Source organism: Lonchura striata, unplaced genomic scaffold, assembly GCF_046129695.1.
Source record: "Lonchura striata isolate bLonStr1 unplaced genomic scaffold, bLonStr1.mat Scaffold_85, whole genome shotgun sequence".
NCBI classification, from domain to species: domain Eukaryota; kingdom Metazoa; phylum Chordata; class Aves; order Passeriformes; family Estrildidae; genus Lonchura; species Lonchura striata.
Window position 1 is genome coordinate 1028921 of NW_027461188.1, and position 27965 is coordinate 1056885.

At 52.5% G+C, this 27965-nt stretch overlaps 3 protein-coding genes across 3 annotated transcripts in view; 2 read left to right on the forward strand and 1 right to left on the reverse strand.

Moving 5' to 3' along the window:
- Positions 1–27965, forward strand: part of LOC144248768 (uncharacterized) — a gene marked incomplete at its 5' end in the record, with an annotated part of 86062 nt that overhangs the window by 20189 nt on the left and 37908 nt on the right. Inside the window, 1 exon segment of the mRNA XM_077790760.1 lies at positions 11186–11869. Coding sequence (XP_077646886.1) covers positions 11186–11869 — 684 coding nt within the window.
- LOC144248750 (class II histocompatibility antigen, B-L beta chain-like) lies at positions 13010–16013 on the reverse strand. Its single transcript, XM_077790743.1, has 4 exons — positions 15838–16013; positions 14703–14845; positions 13731–14007; positions 13010–13166 (listed from the first exon to the last, which is right to left on the reverse strand). Exons 1-4 carry the CDS (start codon positions 16011–16013, stop codon positions 13010–13012), a joined length of 753 nt encoding a protein of 250 aa, XP_077646869.1.
- Positions 18753–27773, forward strand: LOC144248773 (uncharacterized). The gene is made up of 11 exons (XM_077790768.1): positions 18753–18910; positions 19258–19319; positions 21665–22315; positions 22493–22580; positions 23411–23459; positions 24472–24581; positions 25336–25453; positions 25842–25941; positions 26359–26555; positions 26973–27110; positions 27545–27773. Exons 1-11 carry the CDS (start codon positions 18813–18815, stop codon positions 27632–27634), a joined length of 1701 nt encoding a protein of 566 aa, XP_077646894.1. The 5' UTR covers positions 18753–18812; the 3' UTR covers positions 27635–27773.

The window sequence follows — 27965 nt, forward strand, 5'->3', positions numbered from 1 at the left end:
ATTGTCTTGTAATTGTCCTAACTATAAATTTTTATCAGTCTAATTATATTCCTATTTATTTCACCATTTTATTATTATTAAACTTTTAAAATTCTAAAAACCAAGTGATTGGCATTTTTCACAAATTCCTATCAGGAGACAGAGAAACAATTTATCATTTCAATGGCATCATTAGATTACAAGCTGTCCTCGGAATAAGAACCAACCAGAGAACTCCAACTCCTGACCTTCCTGCTGACCAAGCTACTGAAATGAGGAACACAACATTTCACCAGGAGATAGGATCAGATTATCTGTTAGCAGAAAAAAAAGCAGTTTGTGGAAAACTAAATTACTCAAACTGATGTTGGCAAAGAGATGACAAGGGGAAAGTGTTGAAAAAGATAAGAAAGGAAATAGGAAAGCAGTTTCTGTATTGGTCCAAGCATGGAAAGGATGGGAATGGGACACGGTTTCCTGGCTCCCCGGCAGACCAGGGGTTAAACGTTGGGCGTCTCCTGGATTTTCCCCGGAAAGGGCCCATCTCTGCAGAAACACCTTTTTTCATTTGTAAATTAGGTCTTTCTTTCCCTGCCAACTGTGGTTTCTCCAGCCCCGGCTGCAGCCACTGCTCATTTAAAACTTTAAGAATCTTTTTCTACAAGCACAACTGACTTGATGTATATTTTACATAAACACAAATTATTCCATAACATATATTACAATGGGGCTGCGGAGATCCCCCTGCAGGTCCATGGGGATGCAGAGATCCCCTGCAGATCCATGGGAATGCAGAGATCCGCTGCAGGTCCATGTGGATGCAGGGATCCCCTGCAGGTCCATGGGGATGCAGGGATCCCCTGCAGGTCCATGGGGATGCAGAGATCCCCCTGCAGGTCCATGGGGATGCAGAGATCCCCCTGCAGGTCCATGGGGATGCAGAGATCCCCTGCAGCCCCTGGAGGAGCCGGGCTGGAGCTCGGCGATGCCTGAGAGGAGCTGTGAGCCCGCGGGCAGAGGGGCCCCGCTGGAGCAGCCTGTCCTGGCAGGACTGAGCCCGTGGCACAGTGACCCACGCTGCAGCACTCGGAGGGGGCTGTGCCCAGGGGATGGACTCCGCTCCGAGAAGTTCCTGGAGAAGTCTCGGCCGGGAGAGAGCGCAGGGTGCAGCAGGGAACGACTCCTGTCCCTGAGCAGAGGGAGAAGCCCCGGGGGATGAGCTGAGCATGGCCCCATTCCCTGTCTCCTGCCCTGCCGGGGGAGGAGGTGCAGCTGGGAGCAGGGAGGCGTGGGGAAAGCTGCATTTAAGGCTCTGCACTGACTTCTCCTGCTCCTGCTCCGAGTCTTTGGAGTTTTCTGACAGAAATCTCTCCCCTGCCCCACCCACCCACAGGGCTTGGGGCAGGTTTCCCTTTTCGGGGGAAATCAAAGCGAAGCACTGATGCGCTAACGAGGGGCAGGAGAAGCGAGGCTCCTGGGCTTCCCGCAGAGGCGGAGGCACGGGAGGCGCAGGGCCGGGAAAGCCGTGGCGGGAGGCGCGGAGAAGTTTGTTTGTGTGGGCAGCTCAATCCCGGCTCGGCCCGGGCCCGTGCCGGGGCTGTTCCTCATCTCCGGCTTTCCCCTCACGCAGCCCGGGGGCGCCGAGAGCGCGGGGCGAGGCGGGGCCGTGCGCAGAGCCCGCCCCGAGCTCGCTGCCATTGGCCGCCGGTGCCGTCAGTCGCGGTTGCGGCGCGCTGATTGGTGGGAGCGGGGCGCGGCGCGGCCCCGGCGGCGGGCTGAGGGCGGCCGTGGCCGCGCAGCGCCGCCATTGGCCGAGCGGCTGTGCGGGCCCGGCAGCGGCGGCAGCGGCCGGAGCGCGGTGAGGCGGCGGCGGCGGAGCTCGGAGGCGGCCCCGGCGCAGGTGGGAGCCGCGCTGGGCTCTGCGGGGGCTCGGGGCCGGCTGCGGGCGGAGGGGGCGGCAGGGGGCTCCGGCGGCTCGCCGGTGCCGTGTCCGGCCCGTGCCGGCCCCGGGCTGAGGGCGCTGCGGGAGCGGCTGCCCGCGGTCTCCTTCCCGCCGGGGCCGGGCAGGAGCCGCTGCCGGAGCAGCGCTGGCTCGGCCCGGCTGCTGTGGGTAGGACAGAGGGGCTGCCCCGCGGCCGGGAGCGGGCGGGGAAATTCCCGTCGCCGGAGGTTCGTGTGCCCGGGGGAGAGCGAGGAGTCCTGTCAAAGTGACTTTATTGCCGAGCAGGGGCAGAGGCCGTGGGGCATTTGCCGTGCGCTCTCTGCCGTGGCTGTAGCCCGCAGCCTCCTTTTTATCCTCATTTTCCCGGCCGATCTCCCTCTGCCTTTGCCCACCGGCTGAGTTCCTTGGAAGGTTCCGACTTCCCGATGCGCCTGGAGCCTGTCCTCGTTAATGTGCACCCTCCTTTTGTATAACAGCCGATATTCATGGCTCTGTTAAGTCTTTGTTCTTCTCCTCCAAGTTCGGGAATGTGGCGGGACTTTGAGCAGCTGTCTGGGTCAATTTGTACCATTTATTGGACCTGATGGTTTCTCCCCTTATCTACAACTCCCTGACCCTATCTCCAGGCAGATTCACTCCTTGACTCTGTTTTGTTCTTCCCGGGTCCTCTTTGGTTTTGGGATTATTCTCGGTGCCCTCATTCCCTGTCCTTTTGTAGCCGTTTGTGGATCAGGAGGCCTGGCTGCCACCTGCATGCCCTGGCTCAGCTGCTGGATGAGCTGCACTGCCAAGGTGTGGAGCATGGTAAAAAGATGAGAGTTGCTGCAGCACAGAAGAGGAGAAGCAACATTCGTTTAACCCATGGTGTGCTGGGGAGCCAGGAAAGCGTGTCCCATTCCCATCCTTTCCATGTTTGGACCAATACATAAACTGCTCTCCTATTTCCTTTCTTATCATTTTTAGCAGTTTTCTCATCATCTCTTTGCCATCAGCAGTTTGAGCCATTTAGTTTTCCACAAACTCCTCCTTTTTCTATTCACAGATAATCTGATCCCATCCCCTGGTGAAATGTTGTGTTCCTCATTTCAGTGGCTTGGTCGGCAGAAAGGTCAGGAGCTGGAGCTGTCTGGTTGGTTCTTATTCTGAGGACAGCTTGTAATCAAATTATGCCATTCAAATTAAAAATAGGTTCTCTGTCTCCTGATATGAATTTGTGAGAAACGCCAATCACTTGGTTTTTAAAATGTTAGAAGTTTAATACTAGTAAAATGGTTATAGAAGTAGAAATACAATTAGACTACTAAAAATTTAGGGTTAGGACAATTGCAAGACATTAAAAAGCAAAGACTTACAGATGGACAGATGTTCTCTTGGGTGCTTAAGCCACAACAAGAATACCTTGTGAATAAAGCAATCACCCCTAAAAAAATTCACTGTTGCATATTCTTATATCCTTCATGGTTATGCATACATTCTATTTCAAACGAGAAACTCTGTCTGTTGTATGTCAGCTATTTTTTTGTAATCCCCACGGCATCCTCCAGTCTGAGCATGGCCTGAAGATATTAGATTCTTCTAGTAAGAAGACCATAAATTCCTCTTGTCTGGAGAATTCAAGTGTTCCTAGAGCGAATTTAGGTGTTCTCATTTTGTAAACCCCAGCATGCATGTTTTCTCTTTTAACTACTAAAGCTTCATTTTATCTACAAAGCTACATTTACCATACTGTTAAAATGTTAATTCAGCACAACTAATCAATATAACATAATACATATAGTAACTATCTGCACAGAGCCATATAACATGCATTTTTCACAAAATCATTTTGGTTCCCAGGGGCTGGTCCATGGTGTTGTAGGATTTGTTCTGGTGGCCGTTCATCTTTTCCCCATGTTTGGGTGCTCCCTCAAGCTGGGGCTGCATCAATTGACCATTTTTTTTCTTACTGCTTCATCATATACTTGAATTCCAACTGATTTCCCTGAACTTGTTATAGCAAAACTCCCAGTGCTCTGATACACCCTGTAGAGCACAGACAGTGACAGCAGATGTTGGAGTGGGCAGAGGGATGATCACCCCCTTATTTTAGTGAGGTTTTCACAACATTCTCCATTTGCTGTTTCCCTTTGCAGCTTCAGCCATTTCTGTTGCAGAGTCAGAGATCCTCAGCATGGGCTCTGCCTTCAGCTGTGCAGATTCCATCTGTGCAAGCAGGCAGAGCTTGGGGTGAGGGGCAGAGGGAATCAGCCAATTCCTGCCCCAGGCAAGAAGAGCCAGGTACATTGTCCCCATTTGCCCCAGCAGTGTTAAATTTGCATTTCTGAAGCTCCTCCTGGGTGCCTGGAATGCAGCTTCTCTTCCACAGCAGCCTTCAGCAGCCTCAGTTGTGCCCCCCCCACAACCTGCTGCTTTTTTTTCCCCCTTCAAATAATCTATTTATTGTTTATGAGTTAAAGGGTCACTTTTAAATCTCATCTAGTTTTGTAAATTTTGAAAAAATCCAATCATTTTGTTTTTAAAATTTTATAAGTATCATAATAATAATATGGTTATAAAAATAATAATACAATTAGAGTAATACGGTTTAGAGTTAGGACAATTACGAGACAATAAAAAGCAAAGAATTACGGACGTCCTAAGAAAAGCATGACTTGTGAACAAAGGAATCACCCTTAAACCAATACACTTGTTGCATATTCATACATCCTTCATGGTTATGCATACATTCTATTCTAAACAAGAAACTCTGTTGTATGTCAACTGTTCCCTTTAATCCCCTGGTGTCTTCAAGTCTCAGCAGGGCCTGAATAAATTATCTTCTTCTGATCAGAAGCCATAAATTCCTCTCCTTTGGAAGATTTAGGTGTTCTTCGAAGGGAGCATCTCATTCCTAAAAAGAAAACTCCCCCCACATACATAATCTCTATTTTAACTATTTATGTTGTAACATAAAACTACACTTAACACAATACGTAAGGGAATTAATACAGCATAACTTTCTAACATTACATATACATTATTCATTGTAACATTTGCGAAAAGCCAATCTTAAATATGCATTTTTCACAATCCCTCCTCTTATTAATTATAAATCATTTGGCTTGAGCAATATTTCCTGTCCTCTTGCATTTTTTGGACTCTGTTGGTAATCAAATAAAACATGGGATTAAACAAAGAAGAAATATCAAAACACTTGTAACACATAAAAGGAAGAATCCTAATTTCTTCCAGCATCCCATTCTCAATCCCTTACCCCACCTGCTAGTTTTTAACATTATTTTCCCATTTTTGGACTGATACCTGGGTCATAATTTTTTTCTGATATCCTTTCTTTTTTCCAGGATGACATCCTCATTGCCATCTATTTTCAACAATCTGTACACCCCATTCTTTAGCCAATAAATAGCGTAAAGCCAACCTATTTTAATGCACTGCAGGTGATGTTTGGCTTTGCAGACTCAATATTTATTCCAATGCCTGAGCAGCTTTGTTTGTTATCTTCTCTATAAGTGCTTGGAGTAATTTAATATGATTCGGGATATAATTTGGTGTTAATACAAAGCTAGACTGCTGTGCTTGTTTTACCTTTTTTTTTACTAATTGTCTCTACCGAATCTTGGACTATATTTCTAAGATCAAATGTAAAACAAATGAATCTCTCTCCTTTTGGACATTCCATGCCCCAAGTATTACTACTTTTCCCTAAGTTCTTTGTAATGTGATAATTTTCCCCCTTTTTCCTGCAGATACTTAATTTGGATGGGTTATAACAGTAGCTGTTGACATGGGGGTGTGTAACAAAAAGGAACTTTGGTTTCTTTCCATGTGATACTTTCTGTAGCATTTGTGACACGATCTTGCTGCTATCTCAGAAGGGAAAAGACAACAAATGAGAGACAGAAACAGGAATGACAGAGGTCTGGCGTGGCTTATACCCCCACCTCCCCTGCCTGTGGGGCTGCTGCCCACAGCAGGTACGTGTGATCTTCTCGCTGGTGAGTACAGTGCTCAATCCAGGCTTGCCCTCTGTTTCCCTTGTCACTCCTTTTTTACTCATTTCCAGGCAAATTGTTTTTGACACCTTTTAACTGTGGTTTCCCACCATTGCTCAGGTATCTCTCAGTCCACAGGCACTGATAATCCCCATCTACAAAAACAATTTATTACTTCAGTTTTTGAGGTCGTTCTATATAGGGGATTGATTCAGTACTCAATACTTCTTGCCACGAGAACATAGATTTTGTGAGCTACAATGCCAATTATTCTCATAATTTAAACATTCACTTATAACCCAGCTGCCATGTCCAATATGGGGATGAATCAAATAAAGTATACAGCATAGTATTAATGGCAATTTCCCTTCTTCCCTGTACAAGTCACAGGCTAAGGCCAGACTATAAGAACTCTTTGACTCAAACACTGCCGATCCTCCTGTTTGAAGTGGCAGTGTTCCTCTGCCAAGGAGGTGTCGGAGGCGTCTCAGGGCTTATTCAGGCAGGACTTAGAACCAGTGATGCAAGCTTTGCCTTATTTCTCAGTTAGGTGTTATTCTTTGTACCTGCCTTGGATCATTTGGGTCTTCCCAAACCATTACCACCCAGTCCTGGGTGAAAGTTAATTTGGTATCACCTGGTTTAGATGTGATAGTCCATTCCTCACGTTTCTTCACAAATTCTTTTATTTTGCTGGCATGAATTCACCCTCTTTTCCATGGTTGGGATTGCTGCTTTAGTAGTACCTGGAAAGGACTTTTTAATAACACAGTGTTAAAAGAAAAACAATACTGCATTAACTTTCACCATTAGTTTTCTTCAAAACTTTCTGGGTTTAACTAAAAACTTTTTCTATAGCTGCTTCTTCTTCTTGTATCCAGCTGTGCTAATTGCTGCAGAGGCCAATTCTTCTTCTTGTGAGCTATAACTAGTTAAATAAAAAAAGACTAGCCCAAATTTAACACAAGATGTATCACATCTCTTGGTTTTTTGCTTTTTAGGCAACATCCAACTGTTTTAGTCTTACAGACCCATTCTTCAGAACAAAAGCCTCCTTTCCTTAACAACAAAAATCAGAAGGAAAAAAAAGAAGTCTTGTTTAAAAAAATAAAGCACATTGTGAGAGTCAGCTATCTCTGCTTTGATCTTATCTCTATTGGTGGTCCAGCTCTCCCTCTTTTTCACAGCTTTGCCTTTGACTGTACTTCCTCACTCCCCTCCCCTTGTTGTCACTCTGTCTAGCAGGAATGGGGGAGAACTTACAAATAGCTACGGTATGGGGACTTTGGGGTGTATTTCGCTCTTTCTCTTTCCCTTTCTCTCTCTTTCTCTTTTTCTCTCTTCTTCTCTCTTCTCCCTTTCTCTCTGTTTCGCCCTCTTTTTCTCTTTTCACATTTCAACATCCACATTCCAATATCAGTCCACTTTCTAACATTAGTCCTACATCCTGGAGAGGTGAGTCTGCCAATCACCCCTCCCTCCTTTTTCAACTTCCTTACAAATTTAATTACTTTTGTTATGTGTGTTCTGCAGGCCTTTAATTCACGGCACCCTCCACCAAGGGCTACCAGCTACCCACAGCTGACAGTGCTAAAACTAAAGACTTATTTTGCTGTCACAATTTTCCATTCACAAGCTTGAAAGGGTTGTAGGAACAAGGTAAACAAAAACTTACTTCTGAAGTGATCTTGCCTGCAATAAAAAATTTAAGGCAATCCTTGTTAGTGCAATATAATTTGCAAAGAAGCCAAGGTTTGATTTGGGAAGGGCATCTGAGGACACAGAGCATGAGTTTTACAAATCTATAATTTGAAGAGGGAATAGACAAAATGTGGATACAGTGGGGGAGACAGCAAGTAAGGAATTTATCTCTGCGATACTCTCTTTTTGACTGCCAGGAGACACTCTCTGAAGAGGTTCTTACGGTACAAACAATAACTGGATGGGAAGAGGCACTCCTGAATTTAAGCTTTGGTGTCAAAATAGGAAACTGCCCCTGAGCACTGCAGTGCTGGAGCACCCTGCCTGCAAACTCACCAGAGGCAAGCCACTGCTGCCACGCTGCAGGGCTGCCTGCAGCACAGAGGGAACCATGGCCAAGCCCTCCCTGCAGGCCTGGGTAATCCACACAAGGAATCACAGTTGCTTCATAGCTCTCTAACTCATTCAAGAAATAGGAAACTGTAGTAAACAGAGATCTCCCTCACCATCTTTTTCATATGTGTGTGTCACACACCCACTGTGATGCTGGAAGTAACAAACTGTTTACATTAGAAGATACTGAAACTTTTTCTTCATCTAGCTTTGTAGTTTCCCTTTTCTATATGTAGCCACCTCCCATTCTGGGAAAAAATGAGCCCTATGTTTTTTACAAGTGTTTTGTATGCACAATTTTAATTTCTGTTCTAGATACACTGCAAGTAGTTAGCACTTCCAGAAAAAACAGCAAACAAACAAAACAAAAAAACGAAGAAAGCAAAACACATTTGGGTACATGAAAAAGGACTGGTTGGAAGGAAAAATGTTTCTCATTGACCTACCAAGCAGCTGGTGTTACCTTTAGTTTAACTTTACACACTGAGAACACTTGATTGAACAGCCTGCATTGACTCAAATTAATAGCAGGTTTTGCTATGTCACAGCTGTAAACTAGTTTTTCAAAGTTAGTACAGTAAGATATGTATTTCAAGATAAAAATCACAATGCAAATTGGAAGAAATTTAGTACTGCATGAGGTGTGCACACAATTAATTTACCTCTAGAAGTCAGTTTATTACTTTCCTCTACCAGGATTGCAGTAGCTGCTGTAGCTTGAATACACACTGGCCAGCCTTGATTTACTGGATGCCACATCTTTGATAAATAAGCCATGGGTCTCTTTACTCCTCCCCACTCTTGAAACAAAACCCTATTTTGAGCTACCCCCTTTTCTTCATTTACATACAGATGAAAGGGTTTTGCTAGTGAAGGTAAGCTTAAAGTTGATATTGGGGCTAGTTTTAACTTCTTTTTTCTTAGTTTTTCATTATCCTTTTTGATCCATTTTATATCATCTCCCTCTGTCAGTTTTTTTTATTCAAAAATTTTACTGCCTGTGTATATCCTTCAATCCACAATCTATAATATCCCAATAATCTGAGTATCTTTCTGATTTCCCCCTTTGAAGAGGGAGGGGGAAGGGATAGAATCCCTGTGTTTCAGTCTGGGTTGAGCTTCCAACTACCCTTACTAAGCAAGTGTCCAAGATATTTTACCTCTGATTCTACAAATTGCAGCTTCCCTTTTGATACCCTTAATCCTTTTTCCCCAAGAAAATTCAAAAGCTTTATAGTAGCCTCTCTAACTTCAGCTTCAGCTTCCCCAGAAAGTAAAAGATTATCCACATATTGGATAATTTGTATTCCAGGGGGAGTGGGGAAAGTTTGTAGTATTGTTTCTAAAGCTTGTCCAAATAAGTTTGGGGATTCTGTAAGCCCCTGTGGTAGTTTTGTCCATCTTAATTGCTGTTTTCTCCCAGTTAGTGGGTCCTTCCATTCAAAAGCAAAGATAACTTGCTCTCCTGGGCTAATGGGCAAGCCCAAGAGGCATCTTTAAGGTCCACTACACTAAACCACTGATGCTGGGGAGGAACTTTACTGAAAAGAGTATAAGGATTTGGTACCACTGGATAGCGGGTCTGAGTTCTTTGTTAACCTCCCTTAAGGCTTGTACCAGTCTATAGCTCCCGTCAGGCTTCTTTACTGGGAGTATTGGGGTATTATGGGGAGACATACAAGGTTCTAATGTCCCATCCTTTGTTAGTCCTTCTATTACTGGCTTTAAACATTCCTGTCCTTCTAAAGATACAGGATACTGCCGTACATGTATGGGACAATTTTTTTTTCCTCAGTTGTAATCTTTATGGGGTCAATATTTAATCTTCCCCTATTTCCCTCCCCAGCCCAAACTTCCTTGTTAATTCTTCTTCCATCATCCTGGCCTAGTTTTAAAAGTCTAGCTGTCATCTTCCCATCTTCTGGAACAACCCCTATTCCTAATTTCACCTGTAAATCTTGTCCCAATAAATTGCTACCTACCCCTGGGACCAAGAAAACATCCCTCATCCAAAATTTAGTTTCTCCCTCTATTACCACATTTTTAATAATGGGTACTGTGAAACTCTCTCCTTTTGCTCCTGTTACTATTACGGTATCTTTGCTTACACTATAACCTTTTGGAATATTTAACAGAAAGGTTCATTCTGCCCCTGTGTCTACCACAAATTCCAATTCTTCTTCTAGGGGACCCACTCTTAAAATTATCTCAGCATTCCCCACCTGGACCCCACCTGCGCCCCCCCTCGGCCCCATGGCCCCGCGAGGGGAATTTGGGGAGGTGGGAGTGGGGCAGCGCCAAGGCCGGGCCCCCCCGCGCTGTCCTGGCGGGAGCGGCTGCAGTGGGGACCGAGTGCGGGCGGGAGCGGCCGAGAGCCCAGCGCTGCCCCAGCCCGACCTGCCCCAGCTCCATCCCTGCCCCTGCGCTGGGATGCTGTGGGGCTGGGGGGAAGAGGGAGCCGGCAGTGGGTGCTGGGCCTGGGGGCAGGAGGAGAAGGGAAGGAGAAGCAGGCTTGAGGAACAGAATGGTCAAAAGATGCAGGTGGCAGGAGAGAGTGGGATTGTGCAGGAGAAGGAGGAATAGCAGGAGGAAGAGGAGTGTGAGGAAGAGCAAAGAGACAGGAGGAGGAGGAGAAGGAGCAGAAAGAGGAAGCAGCAGAAGGTTCCACCCCTCCCTGTGTCTGCAGCCTCCCCCCAGCCCCAGGAGTGCTGCTCCCCCCACATGTAGCAGGTGACTGTGGAGGAGGATCCACGATTTTCACGGGGTGAATCTTGGTGTTTCTGAGCTTTCTTGGGTTAAATGATGGTGCTTTGGTTTTATGTGGCAGCTGAATCTTTATCTTTTGAAGGAGGTTTTTGCTGACTTGTGATGTTCGGGGAGTTTTTGATTTGTGTCTTGAAGTTTGTGGGATTTTTGGTCTGAATCTTGGTGTTTTGGAGGTTCTTACAGACACAGGATTCCCAATGACTTCCTGAGATGAACTTGGGCAAGGAGGAACCTCCAGTCCAAGGAGCTCTTCTCTTGTTTTTCCCTCAAACCAGGATTTGTCATACCCAGGGTGTGGCTGAATGGCGGAGGAGGAAAAGCCCCGGAGATGCTGCAGGAGGAGGAGCTGCAAACCCAGCCCAGGGAGCTGTGGGGAGGAAAGAGCCCCCCTGAGCCAGGAAGGCGGGCGGAGATCCAGGCGGAGCTCGGAGCTGGTGGAGAAGCCTCATGGCAGGGAGAAGCCCCACAAGTGCTTGGAATGTGGGAAGGGTTTCAGCCGGAGCTCCCACCTGATCGAGCACCAGAGGATCCACACTGGGGAGAGGCCCTACGAGTGTCCCCAGTGTGGGAAGAGGTTTCAGACCAGCTCCCATCGCCTCGTACATGAGCGGATTCACACCGAGGAGAGGCCCTACCGCTGCCCCGACTGCGGGAAGGGCTTTCAGCACAACTCCAGCCTCACCGTGCACCGGCGCATCCACACCGGGGAGAGGCCCTACGAGTGTGGGAAATGTGGGAAGGGCTTCAAAGACATGTCTGGCCTGATCCAGCACCAGGTGATCCACACTGGGGAACGGCCCTACGAGTGCTTGGAATGTGGGAAGAGCTTTGGGAGGAGCTCAGGCCTGAGAACACACCAGCGCATCCACACTGGGGAGAGGCCCTACGAGTGTCCCCAGTGTGGGAAGAGGTTTCGGACCAGCTCCAGTGTCCTCCTACATGAGCGGATTCACACAGAGGAGAGGCCCTTCCGCTGCCCCGACTGCGGGAAGGGCTTCAAGCAAAGCTCCAGCCTCACCGTGCACCGGCGCATCCACACCGGGGAGAGGCCCTACGAATGTGGGAAGTGTGGGAAGAGCTTCTCCATGAGCTCAAAGTTGATCAGACACCAACGGAGGCATCACTAAAGGAAGTCCTGTGAGTGCCCCGAGTGTGGGAAGAGCTTGGAGTGAGGGAAGAGAGTGAGGGAAGAGCTTGGAGTGAGGGAAGAGTTTGGTGTGCTGCTGCAGGTCCATCCCCCATGGGAGGATCCGGGCTGGATGATCCCCAGTGACCCCCGTTGGGCAGAGCCCTGGTGCCCCGATATGGGGAATAAAACAGAGAGTAAAGCAATGGAGCTGATCAAGGGGCCCGATATCTGAGGCCTGACTGAGCAGAAACTGTGGGAGACACAGACACAGTTTCAGTCTCCCTGGGCAAGAAGTGACCAGAAAAAATGGTGTGAGTCTTTGTGATAAGATAAATGTTCCCAGGTTACTGGATGTCTCGAAGAATGTGTAACCAATGGGAAATTGTTACCAAAAACAGAGCCCTCTATAATCACCATAGAAGTAAATCCCTGTATAAACACCTGGTACACTCAATAAAATTGGCTTTGCTCTAAACTCGTATGTCCCCGTCTCTCCATGGTGGATAACCCTGTTGTGGGTGATCCCCGTTGGGTGGGGGAAGGTGCTGGAGGGATTTCTTTCCCTTCTCCTGGTGCTGCCGTGGTTTGGTTGGTAATAAATTCCCTCCCTGTGCCCAGGCCGGGTCTGTTGTCCCCGTGCCGGTGCTCGGGGCGGGATCTCTCCCGTTCCTTCTCTGCACTGCCGGGCCTCTCCTCAGCCAATGAGAGAACGCGGTGGAGAAGAGTCAGCCAATGAGAGCGAGCGGGGCTGATGACTCACCAGTTGCCGGGCAGACCCGCAGCAGGCAGTGTTCCCCACCTGGACCCGCCCTCCCTGCCCAGGGCCGGCCCCGCCGTGGGGTCCCCCCAAGTCCCTCCCCAGTGCCCCCAGGAACTGGGCTGGGTTTAACTGGGAAGCTTTACTGGGAACACTGGGAGCAGGGGGCAGGGGCAGAGTGACAGCAGGGCTGGGGGACACTCGACCCCCCCAAAATCAGCGTGGGGATGGAGCAGGGGGTGCCGGCCGGGTCCGGGGCCACGGGGAGGGGCTCTCACTGCCAGTGGCTCAGGAGCTCTGTGGGCAGAGAACGGGGGGTGACACCGGGCTGGGGACCCCAGGGGGACCATTCACATTCTGGGGGAGGTGGGATACGACTCACGGGACCCCCCTTTCTTGTGCAGGTAGAACCAGATCCCCAGTGCCAGGAAGATGAAGCCCAACTCGGAGTCTCCAGTTCCTGCCAGCATCTTGCTGTGGCAGCATCCAGCAGCGTCTCTGGGGTCTCCGCAAGGGTCAGGACCCCCCAGAAACTCTCACAGGCACCCAGGCCCCTCCAAGCACCCTCCTGGTTGCTCCCAACCTACTCAGGACCCCTGAAACCTCCCTCTTGATCCCTTCCTCACCTTCCCAGGACCCACCAAAGCCCCTCCTGTCCCTCTCAGTATCCCACAGCCTCCTTCCAGTTGCCCCCCACTGCTCCAGGACCCCCAAACTCTCTCTCATTCCCTTCCCAGCCCCACCAGGGTTCATCCAGACCCCTCCCAGTCTCTTCCCAGCACAACCAACCTTGTCCCAATCTCTGCTCTTCCATCCCCAGTCTCCATCCAGCTCCTCCAGGCTCACTCACATCCCTCCCAGTCATACCCAGCACACCCAAACTCCCTCCCAGTGTCCACCAGGACCCCCAGAATCCCTTCCCACCCTCCCCGGTATCCTTCAAACCCCTTCTTAGCCCTTCCAAACCCACAACCTCCTCTCCCAGTTGAAATCAGGCTCTCTCCTACTCCCTCCCAGTTGCTCCCAGCACATCCCAATGGCTCTCCCAGTGCCCCCAATTCCTCCCCTGTATCCCAGTGCTGGCTCAAGGGGTGCTCCAGGCTGACGTGCTGCACCTGGCAGGTGGAGGTGAGCCCAGCCCGGGTTGGGGTTTCAAGCAGCACCAGGAGCTGGTGGGTCCAGTCCCCGTTGGGGACCATGTCGGTGGCCACCACAGAGAGCTCCTGCTGGCCCTGGAACCACCTCAGATGTGTGTGGGCCGGGTAGAAATCCACCAAGGAGCAGAGCAGGCGGCCGGGGCCGGGCTGGGAGCTCGAGGGCACCAGCGAGATGGACACGCTGGGGGTCACTGGGAGAGAGCGGGGACACACTGGGATCAGCTGGGAGAAACGTGGAGAGAGAGGGGAGGGGTGGTGTGGCCTTGGGGCAGACTGGGAATGGACTGAGAGGGACTTGGAATGAACTGGGAAAGACTGGGATGATACTCAGAGAGAGGGGAGGGGATGGGGGGCACTGGCAGAGGGTGGAGATCTCGGAGTGAACTGGGGAGGAACTGGGAATGGGCTGGGAAGGAGTGGGAGGGACTGGGGCGGCACTGGGAGGAACTGGGAATGGGCTGGGAAGGAGTGGGAGGGACTGGGGCGGCACTGGGAGGAACCGGGAATGGGCTGGGAAGGAGTGGGAGGGACTGGGGCGGCACTGGGAGGAACTGGGAATGAAGCGCGCGGCACTGGGAGGCCGAGTCCAGCGCGGGGCACGCGGCGCTGCGGGTCTGCCTGGCAACAGATGAGTCATCGGAGACTCGCGCTCTGATTGGCTGAGAGGCGGCAGCGCCACGCCAGGCTGAGATGGACAGCCGGGAGGCACTGGGAGAGACTGGGATGGACTGGGAGAGCCACGGGGGTCAGTGGCAGGGACAGAAGGTCTCGGGGATGGGCACAAGGAGGGCTGAGGGCTCTGGGGCGATTCCCAGGGAGGTTTTGAGGGGCCTCAGGGTCATTGCCAGAGCAGGGCTCGAGGGGACACGCTCTGCCCCACGCTCACCTCGGCGCTCCGTGAGGAACGGGCTGAGATACTCGTGGTTGTACCGGCAGAGCCAGCCCACCGCAGTCCTTCTTTGCTCCATAACGTGCGGGTCGCTGTTGCAGTACCTGGCTGCTGTCCCTGGAGTATCTGTCCCGTGGTATCTGTGGATACCATGCAAAGGCCTTTTCTGCTTCTTTACCCTGCACTCTCCTCCTAGCAGTTCAGTCTGGAACAAATGGCTCCCAGAACAGGGACCTTGGGCAGTTGTCCAGTCCCGGAGAGCGTCTCCTGAAGGTCATCGGATCCGGGATCTTTGGGAATTCAAGTGTCGTTTGGGACCAGCTTCTTCCTTCGCTTTGTGAGGACTGTTTCTCCTGGCCTGTCGGCACCCCTTTGGAATTCTGAGGGAAGGCTGCCGCTTTGGAAGGGAAGCTTTCAGAATCCAAAGGACCGGCAGGAGCCCACCAGCCCCCTCGAGGTTTCGCTTTTCCTTTGTGTCCCTCGCATTGGTGAGTACTCGCAGCGTGGGCTGCCAGGTGCCCGGGGGAGAGCTCCACACATGAACACATTTATCTTAAGTTCATCCTTTTGCCTCGTGGGGGGGAATTTTGGGTTGTTTGGGAAACATGGACAATCATTTATCCCCAGCTCAATGAGAGATTTATATTCAGATTAAAGCAACCTTAGTACTAGGGAATGTTTCATTTAAAAAACTTTTGTTCGGTTTTTGTTTGAGCACTTTCCTGAGGCTTCCCAGGAAGATGTTTTGTCAGTTTCGTTCTGGGGGAAAGCTTGGTGATGCATTTATGATATACAAGTGGGGGGGAATTATAAAGTGGGCAAGTTTAATCCTATTTTCAATTTGATTTTTAAATTAGTAAAGCCTAAGGGAGAAAGTTGGGTCCCTGGTTCTTCTTCCCTGTGTTCCTCCCTCCCTGATCCTAACCCTGCTTCCCCTATGGGTGGGATGGGAGCCAGACCCTGCCCACGGGCACAGGGCTGTCACCTACTCCCTGCTGCCTCCTGCCCCACTCAGTCCCTCTCTCGGGCTGGCCCTGGCCACTCCAGCAGAGCCTTCCCCGCTCCCTTGTCCCCGACTGCCCTGTCCCCAGTTTGGTCCCCAGCTCCAGGAATGTCAGTTGTACAGCCCCGCCTCGGGTCCCTCCCCTGCGCTGGCAGCTGCGTCGATGGTGTCACCGTCGGGACCAGCCCCTTCTGTCCCCTGCCCACATCCCCGAGTGGGCCCTTGAGGGTGGTTCCCTCCTTCTCCAGCCCATCCCGGTTCCCACGCCGCGGAACCGAACGCGGGCCTGGCTGGAAGCCCGCCATGCTGGCCTGCAGGCCCCGAGTCACCGGGCCCCACCGCTCCGCCGGAGGCTGCGCGCTCCAGCGCGCCCCGACCCACCTTCCGAAGAGGATGAGGATGGCGGCACCCCGGCAGTAACAACAGGCCGGGAGGAGGCTGGACACGGATCAGGGAGGAGCCCTGTGGGATGGGGACCTGGACTTGGTGAGAGATCTCGATTGCCTTGCAGCGCCTGTCGTCATTAAACGGGGAAAGGAGCCGCGATGGGAGCGGATTCCTCACACTGAGGGGAAGGAGTTGAGAAAAGCGGCCAGAGACTATGGCCGCAATTCTCCATATTTTAAAAATGTATTGGACTAAACTTTCACAGGACATATCTTAATTCCCCATGCCTTCCATTACATTACCACTGCACTATTGCAGTGGAAAAAACTTTTAAGGCCAATCCTATCCAAGTATGACTTGAGTGAAGTTTTAGGCGAAGGCCAGGAAGGCCTTGAGGCTTTGGCAGGAGAGGGGGAATTTAGCAGACCAGAGGATCAGGTCATGGTGCCCAACAATGTCTTAGATGACATCAAATCTGCTGCAAAGACTGCTCTTTTAAAAATCCCTGATGGAACCACCCTTGTCCAAAACTTTTCTTCAATCCATCAGGGGGTTGAAGAGACATTTGTTAAGTTTGTTGACCACCTCCCAGAGGCCATCAATCACCAAATTGATAATGTAGAGGCCAGGGATGAACTCCTGGGAAAAATGGCAATGTCTAACGCCAACCCGGAAAACAAAAAGATTCTCGGAGCTCTTCCCCAAGATCCAGAGCCACTCATCCCACAGATGGTCGACACCTGCACTAAGGCCTCTTCTTCAGAAACTGCTTTAGCCCTGGCCATGAGCAAAGGGGTGGGGGAGGCAGTGGTGCCCATTAACAACGAGAGGTGCTTGAACTGTGGCCAGTTCGGCCATTTCCAAGCAAACTGCCCTCACTGGCCTCCTGTGCACTTTAACTCACCTCGCTGCCCTCTCCAGAACACCTAGAAATGATCAGCCCTCGCAGCGTCCGGGAAACGGGCGGGGAGCGCGGCGCGGTCCCGCACGGAGACAACGAGCGGCAGCCGCGGCCCCGGGGCCGAGGGCGGGCGGGCGAGGCCGGCGGGCGGGCAGCTCCGCCGGGGGCGGCTCAGAACCGCAGTCCTGGGGCGAAACTGCCGCCCCCGCCCCGCTGCTGCTCCGGAGCTCCTGCGCCCGCAGCGTCCGCGGGCACCGGCCGGGACAGAGCCCGGGAAGGAGAAGGGGCCGAGCCTCGGCGCGGCCGCCAGCGCCGGGAGCGGGACGAGCCCCGCACGGCAGCGCCCCAGCACCGGCGCCACGTCCAGCATCACCAACACACACGCAAACCCGCTGGCCAAGGTGAAAAAGTCCTTGCCATGAACGTTCTGGGGACAGGAAATGGTTCAATGTCAAAAACAGATACGGTTTCATAACCCGGAATGATAACAAACAAGATGTGCTTGTTCATCAGACTGCTATAAAAAAGAATAACCGCAGGAAATAACTCCACAGTCTAGGAGATGTAGAAATTGTGGAATTTAATATAATACAAGGAAGAAAAAGCCCCCAAGCAGCAGATGTGACAGGACCTGGTGGAGTTCCAGTGCAAGGTAGCAAACATGCACCAAACTGCAAACCTGCGAAATATTACCCATGTCATGGAAGTCCTCCACACTCCTACCGGGGAAATTAAACCCAAAACCAGCAGCCAAATCCCAGCAACAGCCCAAAAGCTGAAAGAGCACAGAACACCGATAAGCCACCTTCCATCCAAGACTCCACCTCCATATCAAAACAACTTTCCTGTCTGATAAGTCCCACTTCTTCTAATACCCTTCCCCAATTCCTGTGGCCTCCCTGCCCCCCTCCCACTTTCCCTGTTTCCTTTCCCTTGTCCTATTACCCCTTTTTTATGTTCCCACAAATTCCTACCTCCTTTTCCCCCTTTCCATGGCCTCCCTCCACTAGTCCCTTTCCCCAGAGTTCCTTCATAATACCTGAAGGAGTGTAATTGGGGGGGAAGAAAGGAAAGTTTTCCTAAATTAACCATCTTTTTCTTAAAAAGTAATGATTTCTATTTGGAGTTTCCAACAGGCACATCACCACCTACATTACCTCGTACAGAGTCTGTCACAGCCAGCAGCACTGCCACAGGGTCCAGAGAACCAGTCCCTACTGAAGGCTCCTGATTCCATCTCCTGATAAACCGGACTAAGAAAACCCCACATCCCTCCTGCCAGCTCTAAGAAAATCTATTTGGACATTAGAGACTCAGAATTGTTTGCATTTTGAAAATTGTCGTATGAGCGCTTTTGATTGATTTTGTCATTTTGTGTTGAATCAGTTGATCCTCCAGAGAAGCTTTCTTAATAATATAAAAAGGGGAATTGTGGGGATCCTGGGGGGCATTTCCCTGGTTTGGGGAGACGCGGGAGGCTTCCCTCAAGGGGCTGTTGGACTCTGTTTGCTCCTTGCCCTGTTCCTGTGTCTGTTCCTGTGTCCCTGGGCCACTCCCTCCCTGTTCCCTGACTGGGCCTCATCTTTGTACTGCCCAGGGGCCAGGGTCACCCCCACCCCGACTCCTCAGGACAGGGAGAGCTGAGAGTTGGAGCAGGGGGATGGGCGTGCTGGGGAAAACCCTGAACATCTCACGGCATGGCTGAATCAAACATCTGTGGATACCATGCAAAGGCCTTTTCTGCTTCTTTACCGTGGACTCTCCTTGTAGCAGCTCAGGCTGCAACAACTGGGGATCATCCAGCCCGGATCCTCCCATGGGGATGGAGCTGGAGCAGCGCACGAAGCTCTTCCCTCACTCAGGACACCCGCAGGGCCTCCCTGGTGTGGAAGTGCTGGTGAGTGATGATCTCTGAATTCCACCTGAAGCTCTTCTGACATTGCAAGCACTCATAGGGCCGTTCCCCAGTGTGGATCCTGTGGTGCTTGGTGAGGTCGGAGGTCCCACTGAAGCTCTTCCCACACTCCCCACACTCGTAGGGCCTCTCCCCAGTGTGGATCCTCTGGTGTTCCATCAGGTGGGAGTTCCAGCTGAAACCCTGCCCACATTCCAAGCACTTGTGGGACTTCTCCCTGCCATGAGGCTTCTCCACCAGCTCCGAGCTCCGGCTGGATCTCCGCCCGCCTTCCTGGCTCAGGGGGCTCTTTCCTCCCCGCAGCTCCCTGGGCTGGGTTTGCAGCTCCTCCTCCTGCAGCATCTCAGGGCTTTTCCTCCTCCTCCATCCAGCCACACCCAAGGAATGACAAATCCTGGTTTGGGGGAAAAACAAGAGGCGAGCACCTTGGACTGGAGGCTCCTCCTGCCCAAGTCCATCCCTAGAACTCAGCAGGACTCTTGTGTCCATGAAAATCTCCACAGTCTCAAGGTTCAGCCCAAAACAACACTCCCAGGAGTTCCCTATCTCTGATCTCTCCACTTTTGGGGTTCCAGAGGTTTCCTTTCCTTGGGATGATGGGGGTCCAATGGCTCCAGGGGTTCCCCCTTCTCAGGTGTCCTGCTTAGGGATGATCCAGGGGCTGTTGGGGCTCCATGGGGTCCCTTCTCCCCTGATGCTCTACTCTGAGATCCCAGGTGTCCCAGGGGTTCCTCCTCTCCAGGCTCCCCCCCTTTCCAGCCAGCCGGGGGTCCCCCAGCTCCAGGATCACCCCTCTCTGCTCTCCCCACTCCGGTGGTCCCAGGGGTTCCCCTCCTCTGCTCCCCCGGGGGTCCCCAGGACAATGTCCTCCCCCTGGTGACACTGGGCAATGGCCACGTGGACTCCCAAAGATCCCCCAGGGGGCTCAGCTTTGGGGTCCTGCAAGATCCAAACCTACACACACAGAGAAAAAAACCTCCCAGGGTTTATTTGGGCCTCCCAGACGAACATCTGGGGCTCAATTCCACAATCTGCAAGCTCCCAACACACCCCAATAAAAAACCCTCTCAGAGACTCCCCGATATATTTGGGACAAGCTCCCCCTCCCCTCTCACCTGCAGGATGAGCTGGGGGCGATGGTCCCGGGGCCAAGGGTGCTGCGGCCTCAGGGGGCACTGGAACCTCCTGTTTCTCCTCCTTTTCCTGCTCCTCATCCTCCTCTTCCTCCTCCTTTTCCTCTCTCCCTCCTCCTCCTCCTTCCTAATCCCACCTCCTGCCCAGTTCCTGCTTTCTGTATATTTCGAGTGGAGCACCTTGCTTGTTTTTAGAGCGAGAACAAAGATCCCCGCGGGAACACGGCTTGCTGGCTTTAGTCAGAAGTAGCGGTGACTAAAGGTCCTGTTTCCTCTGCTGTGCTCCCGTCCTTGTTCCTCCTCAGTGTTCAGGCTGGGCTATGGGGTGTCCCTGTTTGCTGCATTTTCAGAGCTCCTCCTGGAGCCTTTGGGCAATAGGCTGTGCCCTGGGAGGGTTCTCTGTGCTCCTTTGTGACCCAGGAGAACCTTCCGGGCGGTTTCTGCGTGAGCTGCTGCTGTGATGTCACAGGAGCACTGCCACGTCCCCGAGGTGCTCCTGTGGCTGTGGGACACGGAGGCCTCAGTGTCCCCAGTGGCTCTGGGCACTGCTCCTTGCCGGAGGATCCTCCTGCCCGAGGCATTCTCAGCACCAGCCCAGCCCTGACGGGTGTCCTTGTGTGCTTGCAGGGCTGCAGTCTGCAGGCGTGTGCAGCGCAGCCAAAATGATCCAGCACGTGGCTGCTGCAGTTTGCACGCTGTACTCTGTGGCTTATTCGGGATATTTTTTAACCCACTTGGCACGTAAGTCGAGGTTTTCCCTCGGTGCTGTGGCTTTGGGCTTGCTGTGTGCTTTCTGTTCTTCCTCTGGACCCGAGCTGACTTTGTAACCAAATGGCCATGAAGGCACCATTGCTTTGGGAGAGCTCCTGCCAGCAGCTGCAGCTGAAAAAGGGGGTGTCTGCAGCCAGCGGGGCGTGCACAGCATTTGCAATGAGCCCTGGGGGGTTCTGTTCCCTCCAGCGGGGAGTCTGTGGCAGCAGAGTCGGGAACTCCCTGCCCAGCCAAGAACTGACCCAGCCCAGCATTTTGTGCTGTTCTCTTGCTGTGGGAAGGGACTGTGGCTCCTGGAGAGACGCTGGGAAAGCAAAATGCTCTCTCGGGGTTGCCCTGCTCCATGGCATTTCCCACGACAGGCAGTTTTTTCCTGACAGCATCTGGTTCATGTTCCCTCTCCTGTTGCAGGGCACCTCATGTGTGGATTCCGAGCAGCTCCTCCTCCGGTGAGTGGGAAAGGAAACTTTGGTGTTTGGAATTGTGCAGCAGGCTGTGAGCTCGGCGTGTGACAGCTGAGTGCCAGCCTGGGAGGCTGAAGGAAAGTTCCTGTCAGAGTCTTTGCAGCAGCAGCAGCAGCAGCAAAGGGATCCCAGCAGATTTCTCCTTTTCTGCTGCAGAGCTTTTGAAGAGCTGCAGGTCTGGTTTTGCAGGCAGAGGATTGCTTGCTAGCTTTAGCCACAGTGGAATATCGTTTTCCCAACAATAAGTGGCAATGTCGACTTTAGCCTATTGTTAGTTTGAAGAGCCCCAAACCCAATTTCTGCTTTGTGCAGCTGGATGTGCAGCTGAAGGTAAATAAGGTGATCACTGAGATAGAACTTCCCGTCCCTCACGCTGCCATTTGTCCACAGGGCACAAAAGCAGCACCAGCCCCTCCTCTGGCTCCCTCTGCTCCCAAAGAGGAGGCCAAAGAGGAGGAAGACAGCGGTGAGCTCCCCGCTGTTCTGGGGGACGCTGGTGAACTTCCCTCAGTGCCGGGAGATGACAGTGAACTTCCCGCTGCTCTGGGAGACGAGGGCGAACATCCTGCGCTGTGGGAATACAGCGGCGAGGCTCCCGCGGTGTGGGACAAGGACAGTGGACATCTCCCGGCGTGGGACGAGGGCAGTGGATGTCCCCTGGTGCGGGGCGAGGATGGCCAAGCCCCCATGGTGTGGGATGAGGACAGAGGACATCTCCCGCTGTGGGATGAGGACAGAGGACATCCTGTGCCTTGGGAAGAGGAGGGTGAACTTCTCCCAGCATGGGAAGAGGACAGTGAATGTCCTGTGGCTTGGAAAGATGATGGCGAACCTGCAGCATTTTGGGAAGAGAATGGAGAACCTCCCTGTGCTTGGGAAGAGGACACTGATCCTCCCTGTGCTTGGGAAGAGGACACGGAACCTCCCTCCGCTGTGGGATCCTGGGCTGAAGGTTCTGACAGCAGCACAGCCCTGCAGCCAGAGGGGAGAGGGGAGTGGTGCCTGGTGCAGCTGAGTACGTCTGCTCTGTTCCTGTGTTCAGAGCAGGGGCTGTGTGTGTGTCTCGGCATCAGCTGCAGCCAGCGTTGCTCTGCAGCTGAATGTCACAGGGGCATTTATTGTCCTTCCCCAGCTGAAACCAAGGGGCTCACGGCCCCAGGGAGTGGGGCTGCATTCTGGCTCTGCTCTGGCGGGGTCTCGCTCTGGGAGGGAGCCTCTTCCACGTGGTTTCTTTCAGGGAACATCATGAGCGTGGAGGAGCCTGCCAAGAAATACCTGGAAGTGGAGCAGATTGGCCAAGGGTAAGTGCACGGCAGCTACTTCTGCAGAAGCAGCCCAGGGGCTGTGCTGGTGCAGGATCAAGGGAGAAGTCAGGAGAGCTCCAAACACCTTCAGACACTGGGGTGCCATCCTGCTGTCTCTCAGTCCTGATCAGAATTGAGAACTGTGGTCAGAAGGAGCCGTCACAGGCCCCTGAGGCTGGCAGTGTCCTGCCTGCAGCAAGGAGCAGGACCTGGAAGATCTTCTGTGTCTGGAACTGGATTGCCTAAAAGAGCCACTCACCATCTGGAGACTGTCAGACAACAGCTCTCAGGGAGATTTCTTTCAAATATTTTGCTTCAAAAAATATCCTCTAGTCAGCATTAACAACCTAATGGTTTAGAAACAGGAACCAGAGATGAACTAATGAGTGCTCTATTCTAGCACAGCTCGTAGAGCCCATACATTCAGCAACAGAGACAGAGCTGATGCACTCTGGGGGAAAATGCATCACCTGCCTGATGGCAGGGCCCTTGTGGATCCTGCAGGTCTTAGGCAGGAAATGGAAAAGGATGAAATGCATTCTTTTCCAGTTCTTTAGACACCCATTGCTCATGACAGGTTTTGAACTAAAGCAATTAAGTGTGGACATTTGGGATTTGCTCCAGCCCAATTCCTTTGTGTTGGGTCTCAGTTTTCCCTTGCACACCTGGCATGGCAGAGGGCTGGTGGCTGCTGCGCTGTTGTTGCAAGGGTCGATGCACCCAGGTGTTTGTGAGCGCTGCAGGCAGCAGAGATCTCCTGTCTGGGTTAGCTTTCACTCCCAGGGCCTCAAGCACTGCTTCTTTCTTCTCTGCTGTTTTGTCTCCAGGGCTTTCGGAACCGTTTCCAAAGGACTCGACAGGGCCACTGGAGGAGAGGTCAGTGCCAACACGCCCAGCACGTCTGGCAGCTCTTCAGGGCTCTCCCCTCTGCTGGGAGCTGTGGCTGCAGCTCTGGGGGCCAGCAGAGCTTTCCTGCACAGGCTGCTCCTCTGAAGGCAGAGCAGTGTCAGCCTGCAGAGCACAGCTGGGACACACTCAGTCCTTCTGGAGTGCCCAAAGGGATGCAAGGAGGGCAGCGGTGTCTGTCAGAGCAGGACACGCTGGCTTGCTCTTCATATCTAAAAGTGTGAATGGATCAGGGCTGGAGACTGAGGCCCAATTTATCTTCACCCCAGCCTCAGACAGGAACACTATTTAGCAGTTTTTCCATCCTGCCTTTCATCTTCAAAGGGTACCTCAGGGCCTAATTAGGGAGAGATTCTGCTTGGGCTCAATTTGGGGCTTTAGTTCCACTTCAGCTGTCCACAGAGAGAGAGGGACAGAAATGAGAAGATGGATGTCCAGGGCGAAGCTCTCTCCTAAACCCTGCAGCTGTGTTTGGGTCTGGGGTCAGTGACAGCCTGTGACAGGGATCACCTGAGCAATGGATGTGTGTGTTTGCTTTGTTGTATAATCCCAAACAGAGCAGCTGCATCTGAAATCATGACCAAATCCCATGCAATTGCTAAAGGGTTCCTGGCTGTCTTGCTCTGTTTTCACAGAACCAGAATTACCTCCTGCTTGCAAAATGTGTTTGAATAATAATGAGAGTGTTGAGGCCATTTGAGAAGACTGTAGGTGCAGAGAATGTGGTTAGAGCTTGGAGGCTGACAGCTGAGGGGCCATTTCTGCAGAGCTTGCAAGGCCAAATGTCTCTGGCCGTGTGTCCTGTAAGCAGCCCCAGCAAGCAGAGCAATGGGCTGTGGGAGTGGCCCTTGCTGAGCTCTGGTGCCCATCCCAGGGCAGTTTGGCACAGCCCGGCTCCGTCGCTCCAAAAAGCCTCGCCCCGTGTTGGCTGTGGCCTCCTGCCACAGACTCCTCCAGTTAAAGGTCTGCAATGTCCCCTCAGGTGGCCATAAAGAAAATGAGTCTCAGAGGGCAGAACGGGGAACGCGCTGTGAATGAGCTCCTGCTCCTGAAGGACAAGAAGAACCCCAACATTGTCAACTCTTTGGACAGGTGAGTGCTTCAGGCCTCACCCTGTGCAAGGGCCCTGCCTTAACCTTTCCTGGCACCCGTAGTCTGTAGCCTGTTTTGAAAATGCCTGACCCAGCCGTATCTTCCCAAAACAGCAGCCTGGCAGTTTGCTCCCTCCATGTACTTTGGTTGCTTTGGTTTGGTTTTTCCTTCAAGTTGACCCCGTTTTCTGTGTCTTACAACAAGTGCTGATAAACCACAGCAGAAATTATTTCCCTTGGCTTTCTCTTCCCAGTGCTTTTCCATTGCTGCAGATGCCAGGAAGACCAGGGCCTTGTTTCCAGAAATGCCTCATTTGCCCATTTTTCACTGCTCTTTCCTGTTTCTGAAGGGACTTTCTGAAAGGTTTTCTGATTGCTTTTGTCCCAAGTGCTGCACGGCCTCCTCCCCTGGATAACCCTGGGAGTTGTGTTGCCTTGTTCTGCAGGGAATGGTGGAACTGATGAGCTCAGAAGCTGAACCAGCTGGGAGCCAGTGTTGTGGTTCCACACTGATCTGGGCTGTTGCTAAACTGCATTTTTCACCTGCTTGCCATCTAAGGCCTCTCCTTTCTCACAGGTGTCTCTTCCTTTAGACTGTGCAGATTCCAAGGACTCTGCAGCCTGGCAGGAATGTCTCTCCATCTGATTCTGTCCTCATGGACAAGTGACCTGGAAACAAAACTCCACTCCAGGCTTTTCCATGGGGGAATTGAGCACTGCACATTCATCTCCATGCCACTGCTTTTCTCTTCCAGCTTCCTTGTTGACGGAGATCTCTGGCTGGTGATGGAATACATGGATGGAGGAACTTTGCAGGACGTTGTCAGACAGACACGCATGGCTGAAGGAGAGGTGGCAGCTGTCAGTCGGGAGGTGAGGGATCCTGCCTGTGGCTGCCATGGCTTGGGCACGATGGTCCTTCCACACAGGCGTGAGAACAGGAGTGGCTCCATGCTCAGGGCTCTGTTTGTTGGTTTCATGAGCTGGAGAAGAAAGAGCCTCTGCAGTGAACGGCCTGCCAGCATTGCTGCACTTCTGCTCTGTTCTTGCTCTCTTTCCTGCTGTTGTGGCACTCTCTGTCTGTTCTGGATTTGATGTGCTGTTCTCAGCTTTGCCCTGAACCGTTTGCCTGGAGCCTGTCTGCTCTGCACTCCTGGCCTGTCACAGCAAAGCTGCTGCTGGCAGAATTCGGAACTGTCCTTTCTTGTGTGATAGATTCCGGCCACTGGTTTTTGTCCTGGTGTTTCTTGTTCTCTCTCAGTGCCTGCAGGGCCTGGATTTCCTCCATGCGAACCAGGTGATCCACAGAGATCTGAAGAGCTCCAACATCCTCCTGGGCATGGCCAGCTCTGTCAAGCTGGGTGGGTGTTCCTGGCCAGGCACGGCGCTCCCGGGTGCGGCTGTGGGGCTGCTTCCCAGTGCCGGCCAGAGCCCCACAAGGGCTGCTGGGGGCACTGCCCAGCCCCTGCTGCCAGCTGAGAGCGGCTGCCCCTGCAGAGAGCTCCGGAGAGCAGCAGGGTGCCAGGGGTGGCTTTGCTCTGGGTATGGCCCTGCCAGAGGGGCAGGAGTTGGAATCTAAAGCTTCAAGGGAATCAGTAAAAGCCACTGCACGAAAGCTGAGGGTTTCTTTAAGGGTCCAGTTCCACCTTCCCTTGGCTACAGCCCTGAGCACTTTTCCAGCTGACTTCACTACTGCATTCTCAGACTGAGAGTGGGGAGTCTTGGTGCTTGGTTTCCTCATTCCAGCTGCCTTTGACAGTGTTTGTTTCTGTCCTCAGCTGATTTTGGCCTCTGTGCTCAGCTCAGCTCTGAGCAGGACCGGCGCAGCTCCATGGTGGGCACTGCTCACTGGATGGCCCCAGAAGTTGTGACCAGTTCTCCTTATGGCCCCAAGGTGGACATCTGGTCCTTTGGCATTGTGACCATCGAGATGGTGGAAGGAGAACCTCCTTACTTCAAGGAAACGAGGGCCATGGTAAGAGGCAAATTCTCCAGGGGCTGCAGAGCCCTGTGAGCACAGGGTGACCCTGCACTGGGAGCAGCAGCTGGAGGTTTCTGCACCTGGGGAAGGGAATTCCCAGAGCACTCGGGCCTCAACACAGACAAATGTTCTGCAGTCTCCAGCAACAATTTGCTTTGGGATTTATGCTGTTGCAGCTCTTCTGGCTCTGAGGATGACCTGAAAATGTGAATCAAGTGCATCAGCTCTTTCCAATGGCTGTGGCAGCACCAGGGTTTGGGTTTTTTGGTTGGCACAGGAAAATGAGCTGTGAGCAGCATCTCTGCCAGGGAGGAAAGTGCCCCTGGAGCTGGGGCTGAGAACCCGGGGTCGCTGTGAGCACCTGTGGGTGGGAAGGAAGCTGGCAGAGCGCTGAGTTTGCTTTTCCTGCAGGCTCGCGCTCTGATCCGGCACAACGGGACCCCGCAGCTGCAGGAGCCCCGGCGCCTGTCGGCTCTGCTGCGGGACTTCCTCGAGTGCAGCCTGGAGCCGGACGAGGAGCAGCGCTGGTCTGCCCAGGAGCTGCTGCAGGTGAATGCCGAGCGGCCGAGGGGAAGCAGCAGCGCCAGGGAGGGGTTTTCTGCTGGGGCCCCTCCGATAGTCTCCAGCCTCGCTGCGTTCCACACGCAAAGCAAGCAGAATCCTCGCCGGGTTTGGCTTGGCAGGGTCCTTTCGAGGGCATCTGCCCCTGGTGCCCCACGAGGAGCAGGGCCATCTTCAGGCAGGTCAGGTGCTCAGAGCCCTGCCTGGCCTGAGCTTGGATGTTCCCAGGGAGGAGGCACCTCCCACATCCCTGGGCACCTTCTGTCAGTGTTTCCCCACTCTCCTGGCAAAAAGATTCTGCCTTCGATCTAACCTGAGCCTGCTTCCCTCTCCTGAGTTTCAGACCATTTCCCTTTGTCCTGTTGCAACAGAGCCTGTGAGGAAGTAACAGTTCATTTCTTTCTTTTTTATCCTTTGGGCAGCACCCGTTTTTATCATCAGCCAAGCCTCTCTCCAGCCTGACCCCTCTGATCACCGCAGCAAAGCAACTGAGGGAGCAGCGGAGGAGATGAAGCACTGGAGGACAGCTTTTAGTTACAGTAGTTAGTTAGGACAACTAGTTAGTGATGGTAGTTAGCAGTGCTAGTTGGTTATGGTAGTTAGGACAGCCTGTTTGGTATGGCAGTTTTTTGAATAAAAACTCTCTTAAACCTCAACTCCCTTGAGGTGTCCCTTCCTCCTCCCTCCGTGACTCGGCTGCCCGGAGCAATGTGAGGGGAGAGCGGGCCCAGCCTGGCCCAGAGCTGAGCCCCAGCAGAGCCCTGGCAGAGCCCAGAGCAGCCTCGGATCTGCAGAGTCAGCCTGGGAGGAGGCGCTCGGAGCCTTCTGGGCTGCACCCGACTC